Genomic DNA, 16904 nt, shown 5'->3' on the forward strand with positions numbered 1-16904 from the left:
GTTAGTAATCGATTAGGAAGTTCTGGGCGTGGGTGATTCACCCACTGGGGCATTTTTAGGGCCGGGTATAAAAGGGCCTGACCTCGCATCTCGCACCATCATTCCTCTTGTCTCGCTTCCCCTGGTGCTGTAGGTAAGTGGAAATTCCTAAATTCCTGAACTCCTCAATTCCTCCTCTAACCAAGTCTTCGAGGGTGTTTTTGGGGATCACTCTGACATTTCTCCTGCTGGATGTGGCTCTGCTCTGGTTGAGAGGGCGGGGATTGATCCCGGGTTGGACTCGCGTGATCCTGGGGGTTTTTTTTCCAACCGCAGTGGGTCTGGGAATGTGTAAATGAATCCATTTGTAACTGTGCAGCCGCCAGGAAATGCAGATCTGGGTGAACTCTCAGCAATATTCTCCTTAAAACTCTTCCCACTTGTGTTCAACACACAATTTAAGGATGTGTGCAGATCTCAGTGAACTCTCAGCAATATTCTCCTTAAAACTCTTCCCACACGCAATTCAGGGATCTATTTCCAGGGCTGAGCCATGACAATTCTCCCTATCCCTTGAGCCTCTTCGCAACTTTTTACTCTCACCTTCGACCTCGAAACCGATGTGAATTTTGTTTTATTTTGTTTTCCTGCTCTTCCCTCTCCCCCGCAGACCCCCTGAGCTGCCATGGTCCACTCCCTGAGCCCCTGCACCGACGGCAGTGCCTCGCCCTGCGGCGTGGCTGTGCCCCAGCCCGTGGCCGATTCCTGCAATGAGCCCTGCGTCCGGCAGTGCCCAGACTCCACCGTGATCATCTATCCACCCCCGGTGGTGATCACCATCCCCGGGCCCATCCTCAGCACCTTCCCCCAGCAGAGTGTCGTGGGCTCCGCCGGGGTCCCCGCGGTCGGAGCCGGAGTTGGAGGCAGCGCTGGAACCGGGCTCGGGAGCAGTTTTGGAAGCAGTTTCGGCTCTGCCCGAACCCCTGGAGCCTCCCAAGTTTGTGGTGGGGCCAGGTGGGCGCGGGGTTACCCCGTGGGGAGCTGCAGACCCTGCTGCTAAAGCCAGGCTGAGTCTGAGCTCCTGTGTTTGGGGCCACATTTAGATGTTTGAAGGCCTCAGAAATCCGTTTCCATCCTTCTTTGATTTCCTTTTCTCTAAAGCTTTCCCCTCTTTCCCAGAACTCTGCTCTCAAAGCTTTGCTCCTTTGATTCCCTGGGGGGCTCGTCGGGATCTTTGTGGGTTTAGATTAGATTTGGTTTAGATTAGATTTTAGGGAGGGATTCGGAGGGGATTCTTTCCTGTGAGGCCCTGGCGCAGGGTGCCCAGAGAAGCTGTGGCTGCTCCTGGATCCCTGGAAGTTTCCAAGGCTGGGCTGGATGAGGTTTGGAGCACCCCTGGGACAGTGGAAATTGTCCCTGCCCATGGCAGGGATGGAACTGGACCATCCTCAAAACCCCCACCCAAACCATTCCACGCTTCTGTGACTGTGTCAGCGCTGAGGATCCGCCCCGAGATCCACTCCAGCTCCGTTTTTAATCTCCTTCCACGGCTCCTGATGGATAAAAGTGGTTCTGCAGTGCCCCAGCCCCTGCTGAGTGACCAGGGCTGGGCGTCACCACAGGAGGAGCAACCCCAGATGTTCCCTGAGTCACCCCAGATCCAACCACGGCCCCGCGGGCAGTTTTGTCACCTGTGCTGTGCCTCACCTCTTCTTCCTCATTAAACCAGACCTTGCAGCAGGTTATTGGCGTGTCTCTGTGTGCTCCCTGTCCTTGTCCTGCTGCACCAGGCTGCTCCTGTGGCCAGGAGAGTGAAATTCCTGAATTATCTGGCTAAGCTCTGTGGGTGTATCACCTCTATGGCCCAGCTTCTGTCCCTCCCTTCCCCACAGTTCCAGTCCCTGTGGAGATTTTTTGCTCAGCATTGCCTTCCCTGGGTTTCCTGGTGTCCTCAGGGAGAGCTCAGGGTTGGAAAAGCTCTCCAGGATCACAGAGGCCAAGCTGTGCCCCACGTGGTCACTCAGACCAGACCAGTGTCCAGTCCTTCCTTGGACACCTCCAGGGATGGGGATCCAAACCTCCCTGAGCCTCTCCCAAGGAGTTTTCCCTTTCCAGGAGGAATTTTTTTTCCCAAATTTCCCACCCTGAGCCTCACCTGTCTGAGCCCGAGGCCATTCCCTCTTGTCCCGGCCCTGTTCCCTGGGATCAGATCCCAAAATCCCCCCTGGATCCCCCTTTGCTCCAGGCTGAGCCCCCCCAGCTCCCCCAGGATTCTCCATTCCCTTCTCCTACTGCTCCAGCCCCTTTCCCATCCCTGCCCACCTCATGGAATTGGGGATTTCTTTGGGAATAAACTGGTGAAGAACCTTTCCCAAGCTCTCCTGGCCGTGTTTGAAATGTTATGTGGCGTGCTGGGAGCAGGGAGACGTGAGAATGTGGGATTATTCCGGGGTAGTCACTCTTTGGGGAATTATTACCCTCATGTGGAAAGAAAACAAAGTTGCCCAGGCGCTGTAATGAGTGTAATTAACGTCGGTGAGCTCTGGAGCAGGTGATTAAACCAGATTCTCCCCAACCACACAATCCGCCCAAAAGAGAAATCCCCCAAACCTCAGAGGCCGGGGACATTTATTGCTGGGATTGTTTGGGGATGAGCTGCACTTTATTGAGGCCTCTCAAGATGCTCTTTCGTGGCCTGAGTTGGTTTTTTTTTTTTTTTTTTTTTTTACATTTGCCACAAACCAGAAAACTCGGTGGAATGATGGAATTCTGCCGGTGGGTTTTGACAGAACTATTTCTGATGCATTTTTGTCCCTTTTGAAATAAAATATTCAAGTGTGAAATGTCCTTTCAGAGGTCTAAAGATCTCGGGTGTCTCACTAAGAAGATTTCAGAGAGAAATTTTTGCTAATATCTCTTAGTTTCATTATTGAGACTAATTACTTGGTTTAATGACAATTATAATTAACAGTACCCACCTAAATAATGGTGAATTATTAAATTCTTGTTTCTCTTGTTTTTTTTTTCCCCTCTGTATCATGCCCCACCTTCCTTTCACCTAAAATGCTGCACTCTTTTGCGGATAGTTTGGAAAATCAGCCCAGTTTGGGTGCTATTTTGGGTGCTAATTCTCATTTGGGATGGGTTTAGTCTTTCCCTCAGCCTGGCAGGGAATCTCTGTGCTGGAGGCACCATCAGCCCTGCGGTTGGCTCCCCGAGGGGAACATTTAAATGGATAATTCCCCTGGTGAATCCATCCCGGCAGCCCCGAGCCGCAATGGAATTACAAGGGTTGCTTTTCAGTTATTTAAATTCGGTTATTTAAATGGATTTAACAGGCTGGCTGTCGCCTGTCCTGATGATATCGAGGCGAGTTTCCTCCCACTGCCTGAATTTCCTGAGCCGCAGGGCAGAGGAGAATTCCCGGGTTTGGGATCTGGAAGGGGCCTCCAAGGAAGAGCTGAAGGTCAGGAACTGGAGCGACAGGAAAGGGGGAAATCGGTTCAGGCTGCAAGAGGGGAAATCCAGGCTGGATTTTGGGGGAGGAATTCTTCCATGCCACAGGACATCCCATCCCAAGGAGCATCCCAGGGCGGGCTGGAGCCACCTGGAAGGTGTTTGGGGTCTGGAACATCTTTAGGGTCTCTTCACCCACCCCAAACAGGTGTAGGAAAATCTCAAAATATTCCTGAGAGATCAGGACAAACCTGATGGAAAAAAAAGAGATTTGGTGGTTGGGAGGCCCTGGGAGGGGTCTGGGCTGCAATTCCACGATGATCTGGCGCTTCCCAGGATTCTCCTGAGGGGATTCTCCTGAAGTGAACAGGTAAGAAAGGTTTGATGAGGTGTTGGTTTGCTGTCCAGTGAAGTTTTACTCCGTCAGAACTGTCTCATAAAAGAAAGTTTCAAAGAGTAAAGATCTCATTTGCTAATTAGCCTGAGAGTCTGTGAGCTGCTCCTAATTAGACCAGACCTCCCTCTTTGGTGTTGCTGTCTGACATTAAAGGCTCCAAATAACTCAGAAGGCAAAAACGTAGAAAAAGAAGGCTCTTTATTGTCTAATTCTTTTATTGTCTAATTCTTTTTATTGTCTGATTCTTTTTATTGTCTAATTCTTACTACCTTTTATAAAGTGTTCCAATACACGGTTGGTGAATTGGAACGACACTTCTTTAATGCCATTAAACTACAAAATCACCAGCTGGACAAAGATTGTTTTGGGAAAGGAGAGTTGTTCGCCAAGAGTATTTTGAGAAAAAAAAAAATCTTTCCTGAGGAATTTTTCCTTGGGGAAAAGTCAGCAGCTGCTTAGCAGGCTAAAAAAAAAATCTCTCAGGCACAAACCCCAGCTTTGCAAAGATCGATGGAGCAGTGCCTCTTCCTGGTGAAATATCTGGGTAAAAACCAAGGTCAGGGGTGAGTTAAGGTCTTTCCTTCTGGGGGAAGTGAGTCAGGGTAGGAGGAGTCGAGATGGAGATGTGGTGACAGTCCCTGCCACCCCCAGTCTGGGCTGCCCTGGCCTTGCAGGGTCCCTTTAGGGTGCAGGGTGAGCCAAGACAAAAGCAAATCGTCTGAGCAGAGTCATTTTAATGGAAATGAGAAGCAGGCGAGGAAGAAATCTGGCAGAGATTTTTTTTTTTTTTTCCCCACAGACGGGAAAATTTAGTGAAATGATTAAATTCTGCTGGTGGGTTTTGACAGAACTATTTTATGATGCATTTTTGTCTGTTTTAATATAAAAGCTCAGAGTGCAAAATGTCCCTTCGGAGGACTAAAGCTCTTGAGTGTCTCACTAAGAAGATTCAACACCTTTTTAAGACAGAAGCATTTGCTAATATCTCTTTAGGTTCATTATTGAGCCTAATTATTTGGTTTAATGACAATTATAATTAACAACACCCATCTAAATATGGTATTTAGATGGGCCCCACAGAAGGGGCTTTGGCAAGCAAAGAGTTCCTGATGGTGGGTGATGTTTTTCCTGGTGGAAATGGGGGAGCTCTCCAGCCCAAATTTGTTTCCTCGTGTTCAGGTGAGGCACAGCAGGTGCTAAAATCATCTTTGGTCAGAGTTGAACAAATTGAATTTTGTTGCAGGAACTCCCACTACTGCGGCAGCACAGAGAAATGTTTTTGTAAACTGTCTAAATTTTTCATTCCTTTCCCTAGGAGGGAGTTCTTCTTGATGTCCCTCTGCTCTGACCAATGGGAGTGAAGAGGTTTTGCCTTTGTGTCACCAATCAGATTGGTCTGTGTAAAATGGTATAAAAGGGAGACACATCCCAAAAATAAAGGAGTCATTTTCAGCCTTCTGAAGTTCGGAGTTTGTGTCATTGTGGCGTAAAAACAGCGTCAGCCTCCCAAAAAATATCCTCTTTGAGGTTGACATGGACAACCCCACGATGTCCCCAAAGGGCTGGAAGGAATTCCTGATATTCCTGAAGGATGGAGGAACATCCTGGCACTGCTCCTGGTAGAAAATGGACCTGGAGCAGAACTTGGGGCTCCCCAAGTTGTCACCGAGCCACCAAAAGTTGTCATTGGTCGACTTGGGCTCAGCACAAAACGTTGTCACAAAACCCCTGTGAGGAATTCATCCCTTGTTGACTTGTGGAGCTCTGAACACACACCCAGAAACAAAATTTATGGGCTGCTGAGGGCAGAGCAAAGGCTCCGACTCGGCCCCTCCTGAGCATCGGTTTCAGCCTCTTAATTAACTCGTTTATTTTTTTGTAATCTCCTCAATCCCAAACAACCTCGCTGCTGATGCTTTTTAATTTTTTTCCCCCTCCCGTCAACTTCTGGAAAGTGCTGACTCAATGTGTGAGGGTTTTGCCAACTGAGATTTCCTGCCACAGAAATCAAATAAATGAAAGAAAAATGTCATAAATACAACCCAGAACCAAAAATTTCCTTTTACTACCAAAATCATGGTAGTGAATTTCCAAGCCCAATATTAAAGCACAGGAAAGAAGAGCAAAAAAAGCTTTGAGTGAAATAATTCCTTGAGATTGCAGGGAGTTTTGTGTTTGGTGCTGGCTCTGAAAAGATGAGAAACTTCTTACAGAATGTCTGTACCTGCACACAGACACTGGTTTTATGTTACATAAATATATATGTATATAAATATTTTATATATATGTATATAAATATTATATATATATGTATATCAATAAATATGGGCACAACAGTACCTATTAAATGAGTAAATAAATGAATAAGTGTATATATTTAATATATATTCATATTCGCATCCATATTTGTATTTGCATTCATATTTATATTTGTATAAATTTATACTTATAGTTACATTTTATTGGTATTTATAATATATTTATACTTATGCTTATGCTTATATTTATATTTATAATATAAAGAAATATGTACATGTAGTATTTTAAAATATTTATATTACAAAGAAATATTTCTATTTATGCTACAAAAAGGCATTTGAAGAAATATACATGCAGGAGAGTAGAGTCAGTACTGACCTGCGCTTCACCAAGAGAAGTCGAGACAATGTCTTTTTGAAGTTGGGGGTCTATTTCTCACCTCCAAAGTGTCTCACCTGACCCTCCATTCCTCCACCCTACATCACCAATAATTCCCATTTTCATATTTTCCACGTCCGGCGTCGCCTCACCGACGTCAAACCCTCCAGAATTTCTTTAATCTTAAATCAAGGACGCAATTCCAGGGGAAAAAAAAAAAAAAAAAAATTGCCCGGAACTCCTCGCGGCCAGACGGGGAGATATTGGAGGAGAGGTTTATTTGGGGAAGTATTTGGATTATTAAGGGTGGTCCCTTGGCTTGGCTTTGGCGCCTGGGGACAAATTGAGGAGGTTTGGCTTGGAGGGTTGAGGAGCCTCCACTCCGTGACCTTCCCAATGTCCTGGCGAGGGATCTCCCGCTGGATTTGTGTCCCAAATTTCCCCCCCAAAACAACCCAATAGATGTTTTCCATCCGCCTTGCGAGATTCCCAAATATTCCTTCCTCTTTAAAGTGAATTTTTTGGGATATTTTTCGGCTTCCACGGAGCTCGGTCCTGTTTAAAGTGAATTTTTGGGATATTTTTTGGCTTCCTCGGAGCTCAAGGAACCAGAGGCCTTGAGGAGAGACCATGTTATTAAATCCAGAGGTGTCTTTCGGTGGCAAACTATTAATATTTAAATCCAGCAACACTTTGCAAATTGAAAAACATTAATGGGTGTTTATGAAGTGCCATGGCGTTCGAAATTCGGAGGAAGCCTCAACATCCTGTTTGCTCATTATTGCGCTCCTTTTATATTCAAATTAAGGCCAGAAATTAGGTGAAGGTCACCCAAGGAGCTGAGCTCCAGAGTTCCTCGCTATCGTCACTTCAACACGTGGTGATTCCTTGTGGAAAAAAAAAAAATAATAAAATACCAGCACTGTTCTTTTAGTGTTTACTTAATTAATTTTAATGCTCTTTTAGTGCTGATCGTTTCTTTATTTCCAGATCAAGCTGAGACTTGAATTCTCCCCTTGAAGTGAATGACGCTGCAAATGACGCAGTTGAAATTTTTTGGTTAAAAACATTCCTCCTGCTCCTGCAGCACCGTGGCTTTGATTCACTTTGGAATTAAGATTTATTTATAGCTTTGGTCCTTTTTTTCCTGAGATTGACAAGGTTTTAATGTAAAATCTCTACATTTACATTTCCTTTAAATAAAACCCCGACGTGCATCTTCCTGCTGAACACAAATACTTTCAAACATGTGTGAAAATCTTTTTTTTCAACTGAAAACTCCTCTCTCCCCAACGACCTTGAGAAATTAGCAACTTCTTTTGCTGCGACACGAAAAAAACAAACCTCGGATTTGACAACGGAGGCAATAAAATGGTATCAGGAATGTTGCTGGCCCAGAAAACGTTAAAGATGAAAGAAACCTGTAATACATGGGACGTACGGGAGGCTGGGAACACACTAATAATCCCAAACAATGAGGAAAATTAACGTTAATTGTAGATATGACTTGCACAGGCAAATTTGTTTTCCAACCAATGGGGCTCCGGAACTTTTGAGCCCACAGGGCGTCTCAGATAAGCCGGGAGGGCAAAGCTGGAGTATAAAAAGGGCTCAGAACTCCAGGTTCTCCATCAGCTCTCCTGCCTCCTCCTCCTCCTCCTCCTCCTGCTGAACTCGGTAAGTTTTTCCTTTCTCTCTTCCCCTGGACTGGGAATTTTTCCATTCAGAATTTTTGTCAGCGTTGTGGCTCCTCTGGACTGTCAGGTTTATCTTTTTTTTATTTTTATTTTTCACTTGCTGGGTTCAAGTTTTAAAGCTGCAGGTGGAACTTTCCTGGTCCTGTCCCTACCTGGAGTTCCTTGATAAGGGATTTTTGGGACAGCAGCGGTTAGGAAAGGGTTTCCCCACTGTGAGTCCTGGTGCTTTTTTTTTTTTCCTTAAATCTCCAATTTTAAGTGGGATTTTAGGTCTTTTTGGTTCGTTTGTGGTTTCTTCTGGGGGCTCTCGGCATTTCCAGGTGCCAATTAAAACGGGTGGGAAGCCCTGAAATGGGCCTTGGAGTGATGGACACAAAACCTGAAGGAAAATTTTGGGAAGCCTTTCCTGATGGAGCCGGGAATGCACAGCTTGTAGGACATCCCTACATGGAGATACCACGAATGCAGCACGTGGAGACATCCTACAGGAAAATTGGGGTTTTTAACTCCAAACCAGCAGAAAAAGCCCCGAAGCAGCAGCGAGGTTTTGATCTGTGGCTGCTGAATCCATCTTCAGGGGTTCCACCAATGCAAGGAATACAGAAATTTGTATTATACATACATATACATATACATATATATATATGTATGTATAAATATACATACATATCCATACAAATACATAGATATACAATATATATACATATACATATATAATGTATATATATAAAATTAAATTAATTATATATAAAATATATTCAATAATATATTTTATAGTATTTTTATATTTTACAGTATTTTATATTATAATATATTATAATATAATATAGTATTATATATGTAATATGATATAATATTATATGATGTGATATGATGTGATGCGATATATTTTATTTTATATATAATATAATACAAAATATATAATGCAATATACTTTATATATAAAAATTATATTATATATATATAGAATTTATACTATACAAAAATAGTTTAACACAGATAGATTAAATCCACATGAATACAGACTATAAAACAATTTAAAGCCAAGTATACAGAATATAAAATAATTTAAACGCAGCAGGCCAATTAGCAGATTTATTACACAAACAGGGCGTGATGAGGAGCTGAGATCACAATTCTCCCTCTCCCCTTGACCTTGAGGAACTGGAGAGGAAAATTTTACTGCTCCTCCTCTGAGTATTCACTACTCCTCTTCTCCTCCCCATTGCAGGTTTTTACCACCACCTCCCGAAAATGACCTTCATCCAGAGCCAGTGTGACGATGACTGCTACTCCCCCTGCGGCTACGGGAGCCTCTACGGCTACCGGGGCTACGACTGCGGGAGCCCCTGCGGCTACCGGGGCTACGGGAGCCTCTACGGGGGTCTCTACGGCTCCCGCGGCCTCTGCGGTTACGGTTACGGCAGCTTGTACGGCTACCGGGGTCTGCTGGGCTCCGGGGACTGCTACAGCTCTGGGGGATCCTATGGGGGCTATAGGGGATTCTATGGGGACTGCTACGGGTACCCCGCCTTCTCCCGCTACGGGTACGGCTCCCGCTACGGCCAGAGGTTTGGCTATGGCGGTTGTTACGGCTGCTGAAGATGGAAGGAGAGAGAACCTCCCCAAAACCCCATCAGCTGCTCCTGGTTGATGGGGAGGCCGCCAGCGGAGACGTAGAGTTTTGGGGATGCCCAAAATCGGGGCGCTCCGAGGGGCTCTGTGGTGTTGTTGAAGGGTTGGAGGTGTTTTGCCTCCACCTCATGACCCCAAATCTCCTCTCTGGCCTGATCTTCTCCTCAAGGCTCCAACCAAACTGAGCTCCACGCTCTTGACCGTACAAAACCTTTATTTTCCCTCCTCTCTGACTGGATGATGTGGGTGTGTAGTGTGACTTTGGGAGTGTGGTGTTTTTGCCTTCTGTAATTCCCTTTAAAGTTGTCTCTGCCTCTTGTTGCTATTAAAGGTTTTTCTTTTTTTCTGCATCAATTCAGCGTTTCTGGGTCTAATTGTTGTCGCCAGACGGACACAAAAAAAAGACAGAATAAGTTAGCATCAGGGCAAAAAAAGAAAAAGGTTTATTTTGAGATTCTGACTTATATAGTCTCTGAAATTCGATCAAGAATTGGAACACAAGGTTAACACTTCTCTGACTGCATTAGCCAACCTAAAAGTCTATCAGTTTGTTCTTCTCTCTAAAAAGGAGTGCATATTTACAAAACATCAATCTCTGTTCATGTTACAAAGGTAAAAACTCCGGTACAAAAACGTAAAAAATGTCAAAAGGCTGAAAAATCACAGCAACAAGTTGTGATTTGAGTTTCTCAGGCAGCTTGGGAATCTTTGGTGTCCAAAAACCTGGGGAAGCCTCAGCATCCCGTTCATTCTTTTTTCCAGAAAATGCCAGAAATTAGGTGGAGCTCACACAAAAATGAAATCCTTTGCCGAAAAAGATTGGGAGACAAAACAATGAAATTTCCTCCTGCTTAGGTCATGGAAGGAGCTGTCCAGGGAGAACAAGGACATTTCAATTGTTTTTTGTCTTTAGGACTATTTGCCTTTTTTTTCCCCCCCACTTTTTCCCCCCAATCTTCTGGCTTTTAGTCCTTGGCACCTTTCCCATTGATTTCAATACAAGTTTATTTTGATTTATTTTATGTTTTAATGGCTGGGCACAAAATGTATCTGTTAAATCGGAGAGTGACAGAAAATTGAGACACTGGAACAAAAATATTTGAATTCAGTTTCCAGGGATTGGACAATATTGTGCTCAGCTGAACAGAATATATCTATATCCTCTCTATATTATAATATATACATTATTATATACATATTATAATGTCTAGATTATAATATATCTATTTTCTACACCCTCTATTGAGGTCTGGGACTAGATGTTTTTTCTGTTTTGAAACATCATTATAAAGATTATTCCAGCCCTGTTGAGATGAAGTTTTAGCTCTACACCAGCCCAAACGTTTAACCTTAAATCTGGCAACAACTTCAATTAAGAAAAGGAAATGGAGAAGTTTTGTATTGAATTTCTGAGGGGTGGAAGGGAAGAAAGGAGTGAATTCAAAGGGAGCAGCTGCTCGAAATGTGGAAGGGAAGGAAGAGTTTGAATCACAGAATTCCAGGTTGGAAAAACCCCCCAAAATCCTCAGCCTGTGCCTGATCCCCACCTGGAAACTCAGAACAACATCCAGGAATTCCTAGGACTCCTCCAGGGATGAGGATCCAACCCCTCCCTGAGCCCCTTCCGAGGCCTTTTCCCTTTTCCACGAGGTTTTTTCCCAAATTTCCCACCCTGAGCCTCCCCTGGCCCAGCTTGAGGCTGTCCCAGCCCTGTTCCCTGGGATCAGATCCCAAATCCCTCCTGGAGGATCCCCAAATTTCTCCTGGATCCCCCTTTGCTCCAGGCTGAGCACCCCCAGATCCCTCAGGAATTCTCCAGACCCTTTTCCAGCTGCTCCAACCCCGTTCCCATCCCTGGAACATTCTCCAGCCCCTCAGTGTCCCCCTTGCCACGAGCTGGACATGGATTCGAGGACCAAAAAAAATCCCTTCAGAATCGCAATTCTCCCGGGATATCCCCACAAACCAAGGACAGAGAAAACAAACCAACAGGATCTCCAGAGTATTAATTTTTTTTTTTTTTTATTATTTTTCAAATGCAGACAGTGTTTAATAGAACAAGAATAAAGAGCTGGCACAGACACAGAAAGATTATAGTTTTGGGGATGCTGGGAGCAGCTCCTGGGGGATGAGTCACGGCACTCCAGAACATTCCTTTTTGTTGTTCATCCTCCAGGCCCTCGTAAAAAAAAAAAAAAAAAAAAAAAGAAAAAAGAAATAATATCCAGATCAAAGAGGGCAGACAGCCCTAACAGCTCCCTCACCTCGAGGGCTGCAGCACCTTGCTGGGAGGGCTCTTAGGAAACGCAAATGACACCCCAAATCTCATTTCATGTGACCTTCGAGGAGTTTCATACAAAAACTTCTGAGGGGAGCCAAGGGAGGGCTTCAAACCCAGGATATATCAGGAGAGCTGAGACAGCCAGGGAGAAGGAGACAGAGAGAAAGGACAGAAAAAAAAAATAAAAAGAGAAAAATAATTCCAAGAGGTTTTGGAGCCCCGGTGGAGGGGCTCTGCAAACATCGACAGCGGGCTCGAGCATTTGTCTTCCGTGGGTTCCGTGGGTTCCGTGGGTTCCGCGGGGATTCTCCAGCGGGATCAGCAGCAGGAGTAGCAGCAGGGGTAGGAGCAGGAGTAGGAGCAGCACAGAGGGTAGCAGTAACGCGTGGTGCAGCTCCGGGAGGTGAGGCAGCTGCCGTAGGAGCGGCGGCAGCAGCTCAATGTGCGGGACACCACGGGGCTGCAGGTGTAGGTGCGGCGGCAGGTGCGGTAGCAGGGGGAGCAGCACAGGCTGTAGCAGCACGGGGAGTAGCAGCAGGACATCTTGGGGGGGTTTGTGGGGGTTGGAGGTGAACCTGGAATAGGGATGGGGGGGAAAAAAATAAAAAATAAAGGGGGGTTGTGGGAGAAGCGTGGTGGTGGTGAGGGGTTGGGTGGAGATGTTGGGTGAATTCCCCAGGTTTGAGCAGGGGTTTAAAGTCATGGATTCCCCAAAACCCCAGAACCCCAGAATTCCAAACCCCCAGAACCCCAGGACCCCAGAATCCCCAAACCCCCAGAATTCCAGAATTCCAGGATCTCAGAATCCCAGAATCCCAGAACTTCAGAACCCCAAGATCCCAAAACCCCAGAATCCCAGGATTCCAGAACCCCAAGACCTCAGAATTCCAGAACCCCTCAAACCCCAGAATCCCGGATTCGAGAACTCCAGGACCCCAAGACCACTGAGGCTGGAAACAACCTCCAAGATCGAGTCCAACCTGTGCCCAGTCCACCCCCTTGTCACCCAGCCCAGAGCACTGAGTGCCAACTCCTGTCCTTCCTCTGGGACTCCAAACCTCCCTCCCAGACCCTGAAAACCCTTTCCAAGAAAAGAAACAAACAAACAAAAAAACCAATCCCCCCAAAAAACACCAAAACCCCAAAAACGCAAAACCAAAAAAAAAACCAAAAAAACCCAAAAACCAAACCAAACCAAAAAAAAACCCAAAAAAAACCTCCTCACCAAAAAACCAAAAAAAAAAAAAAAAAAAACCAAAAAACAAAACCCCACAAAAATCCCCCAACCAAACCCAAAAACCTTCCTGAAGAAGGAATTTGTTGGTGTTTGGAGTCCAGGCTCCCAGCACGGGGCGGGGACGTCCCAAAGTCTGACTGAGATCCCTCAGAGCGTTCTCTGGAGTTCTTAGAAGTGCTCAGACACAACTCAAGGAGTTCATTAAGTCTCCCTGTCTGGTTTATAATATTTTAAACATGAATGATTCCTCCTCCTGGGTTTTGTTGGTGCCAATTCCAGCAAGGACACTCTGCAGGACAGCCGAGGGTTAAACCCTAAAGCTCAGAGCTGCCCCGGGGACAAAAAAAACACCCCAGAAAAACAATTCCTGGGACTTTTCCGTATTTCCCCGTTGCAACATCCTGCCACAAAAAAAAGCCATTTCCTCCTTGCACAACCGCTCTGAAAATTCCAGGTGTCATCACAGGAACAACAAAAAAAGAAAAAGAAAAAGAAAAAGAAAAAGAAAAAGAAAAAGAAAAAGAAAAAGAAAAAGAAAAAGAAAAAGAAAAAGAAAAAGAAAAAGAAAAAGAAAAAAGGAAAAGAAAAGAAAAAGAAAAAGAAAAAAAAAGAAAAAGAAACTCAGGACTTCAAACTCAACTTCTCATCTTTCCAAAAACGTCTCCATAAGTTGAGGACCCTCAGATTAAAAAGCATCCAGGAGGAAACACCCCTGAGCAAAGGATTTTTCCCCCCCGAATTCGAGGATTATCCATGAAAAAGTGCATCTGGACTCACCGAGGTCAGCGGGAAGAGCGAAGCGAGAGGAGCCGTGTGAGGAGCTCCAGGGCCGGGAGCATTTTTATATTCCCCTCGTGGAACTCGGAGCAGCTTTTCCCTGGGAGCTTCCCTTCGTCAGCCACGGCAGGAATTTGGGGGGAAATACATCAGCAGCCCCAATTGCCCTAATTGTTTTCCTGCCCGCAGTTTAGGACAAGTTTGGAATTCCTGGGGTTGGGCTCTGTGATTACAGCCAAGGTGGTTCTTTTCATCTCCCGGACTTTCCAGGACAAAAAGGGATTTCTGCTGGAGGCTACGAGGAACAGCTCCAGCCACAATTCCTGGTCATCTAGGAGAACCTGGATTGGTTATTCCTCCTCCTGGCCCCACCAGGGGAGGTGGACAGGGCACATTTTGGGGTGACGGTGACGTAAACCAGCCGAGGAGCAGAGCAGGATCACCCCGAGCGCTCCGGGGATCTCGGTCACAATTAATGACAGGCGTTCCATCGATTCCTTCAGGTCCTTCCCCTGCCTATAATTTGTCCCTGGAGAGGCACGGGATCAATTAATGCAGCATCTGAGAAATGTGGGTAATTCTTATGGTCCAGTTTTTTTTTTTTTTTTTAGTATTTTTTTCCGGATGAAATTATTGGAAAAAAAAAATGTTGTCTTGTGGTTTTGCTCACGTGCCTGATATTTGTGGGGTTTATAAATGGGGTTCCTGAGGGTGAGCTCATCCCAGAACCTATCCCTGTGCTGGGCAGGGGATGAGGGAAGGGATTCTCCCCCTCTGAGATCCCACCGGGAATGCTGAGCCCAGTCCTGGGGTCCCCCACAGAAAAGGGACCTGGAATTGTTGGGGTGAGTCCAGAGGAAGTTGATAAAGGGGCTGGAGCCCCTCCCCTGTGGATCCAGGCCGGGAATTTTGGGAATGTTGAGCCCGTGGAGAGCCCAGAGCCCCTCCCAGGAGCTCCAGGGGAGCTGGAGAGGGATTTTTCCTCAGGAACTGCGGGGACAGGACACGGGGAATGGGGTCAGGGGTGGAATTTTGGGCAGGAATTGTTCCCTGGGAGGGTGAGGTGGCCCTGGCTCGGGTTATTCCATGGATTTCACATCCCTGGAAGTGTCCCAGACCAGGCTGGAGCCACCTGGGACAGTGGGAATGTCCCTGCCCATGGCAGAGATGGAATCAGGAGATCTTTAAGGTCCTTCCAACCCAAACCATTCCATAAAAACGAGCCAAGGATCTTCTCTTTTTATCCTAAAAAACCCTTTTGGGGTCCTCCTCAGCTCTAGTGAAGAAACCCGGGTCTCTTAAAATTCACAGCAGTTAAAAATATAGAATTATTTTCCTAAACCTTCTGTAAATTTCTATAATAATTCTACAATAATTCTGTAATAATTCTATAATTCTATAATTTGGCAGCCCCTCGGGTGGGCTGCAGGACTCCACAAGGGCTGGACATTCCCCTCAGGAGGGATTTTCCCCAATGCAGAGAAGCAGGAATCGCTCCCTGCCCTGCTGCCGTGGCATTTTCTGTCACTCCGCTCCCGGGGACAGTCAGGAATTCATTTAAATAAATTTAAAAACAAAACCTCCCTTGGCCTCAGGGGCTCAGGAACCTTCCAGCAACAAACCGGGAGGGTTTAAATAACCCAAACACAGAGCCCCTAATGACTGTTTGGGAGGGCGCTGATACCACAAATCCCGGGGAGGCTCAGCATTTCCCCAGTCATTATCCTCATTAAATATGCAAATGAGACTTGCATCACGGTGAGGGGGAAGGTCATGCAAGGAGGTATTTGCTGAATTTTGAAAAAAAAAAAAAAAAAAAAGCCTCTTGATTTGTGCTGGGAAGGCTGAAAAATCGGCATTAATGAGATGTGCTGAGGGAATAATTTCGTAATTTTAACTCCCACGAGTTCCCCTTTGTCTGTTCTGAAATTCTGGGTTTTGTCACTGAAGCTGAGGAGGAGCCAAAAAGGTTTTTTTAGAGACAAAATAATTGTGAGGTTGGTTTTTTTTTTGGTGTTGTCAGGTAGAGCTGAGAACAGATTAATCATCCCTGATGGAGAGGAACCCAATTATTTTAATTGAAGCTGTGACAGGGGCAAATAAATTTAATTTTGTTGCTGTTTACGTCGGTCAGATCATTTTGGAGTGACCAAAGCACCTCCCAAAGGTCGAGGGGCACTGAAGGCCAGGAATTGTCCTGGGAAACTCAGGAAATGCAGGACATCTTCCAAAGTTCCTTCAACCACCCAAATTACTGCAAAATTTGGGAGTCCCAAACCCTGGAAATCCAAAACTGAGCTGAAGGAAGGGGGACTCGCTTCTGCTCTGGGATGAGCCAGAGGAATCTCCAGGAATTCCCTCCAGGGATGAGGATCAAACTCTCCCCGAGCCCCTTCCAGGACTTTTTCCCTTTTCCAGGAGGAATTTTTCCCCAAATTCCCCCCCTGGCCCAGCTCGGGGCTGTTCCCTCTCAGCTCCCACAGCCGGAGAGAAGGAAATTCCTGCCAGGAATCACTTCCCAAACCCGATCTTCCTGCGGCTCCCGCGGCTCCTGCTCGTCCAGGAGCTGTCCCAGCAGTGTCACCGTTTGTCCTCGAGTTCAGCAGCTTTTCCTGGGAGCGGCTCCTCTTCCTCCCTGCCCCGGGGTAAAGCCAGAGGGGATTTATTGTAAGAGCCTGAAGGAGAAATTCGGGACTCGGGGTCCTGGTTTGGTGCCTGAGGTGTTTTTTGTTTTGTGAATTTCTTTTCCCAGGGAATTTTCCGTGAACAAAAGAAGTGTTTTTGTAGTTGTAACTTTGTTTTTTGTTC

The 16904-nt window shown here is 45.9% G+C and overlaps 2 protein-coding genes across 2 annotated transcripts; both read left to right on the forward strand.

The window, feature by feature from the left end:
- Positions 1-664: 664 nt before the first annotated feature.
- Positions 665-1039, forward strand: LOC136373156 (claw keratin-like). Its single transcript, XM_066338085.1, has one exon. It carries the CDS (start codon positions 665-667, stop codon positions 1037-1039), a length of 375 nt encoding a protein of 124 aa, XP_066194182.1.
- An 8381-nt stretch (positions 1040-9420) lies between these two features.
- On the forward strand, positions 9421-9768 carry LOC136373212 (keratin-associated protein 6-5-like). The gene has a single exon (XM_066338133.1). It carries the CDS (start codon positions 9421-9423, stop codon positions 9766-9768), a length of 348 nt encoding a protein of 115 aa, XP_066194230.1.
- The last annotated feature ends 7136 nt before the right edge of the window (positions 9769-16904 follow it).

The sequence above is a fragment of the Sylvia atricapilla genome, chromosome 33 (assembly GCF_009819655.1).
Source record: "Sylvia atricapilla isolate bSylAtr1 chromosome 33, bSylAtr1.pri, whole genome shotgun sequence".
NCBI lineage: Eukaryota > Metazoa > Chordata > Aves > Passeriformes > Sylviidae > Sylvia > Sylvia atricapilla.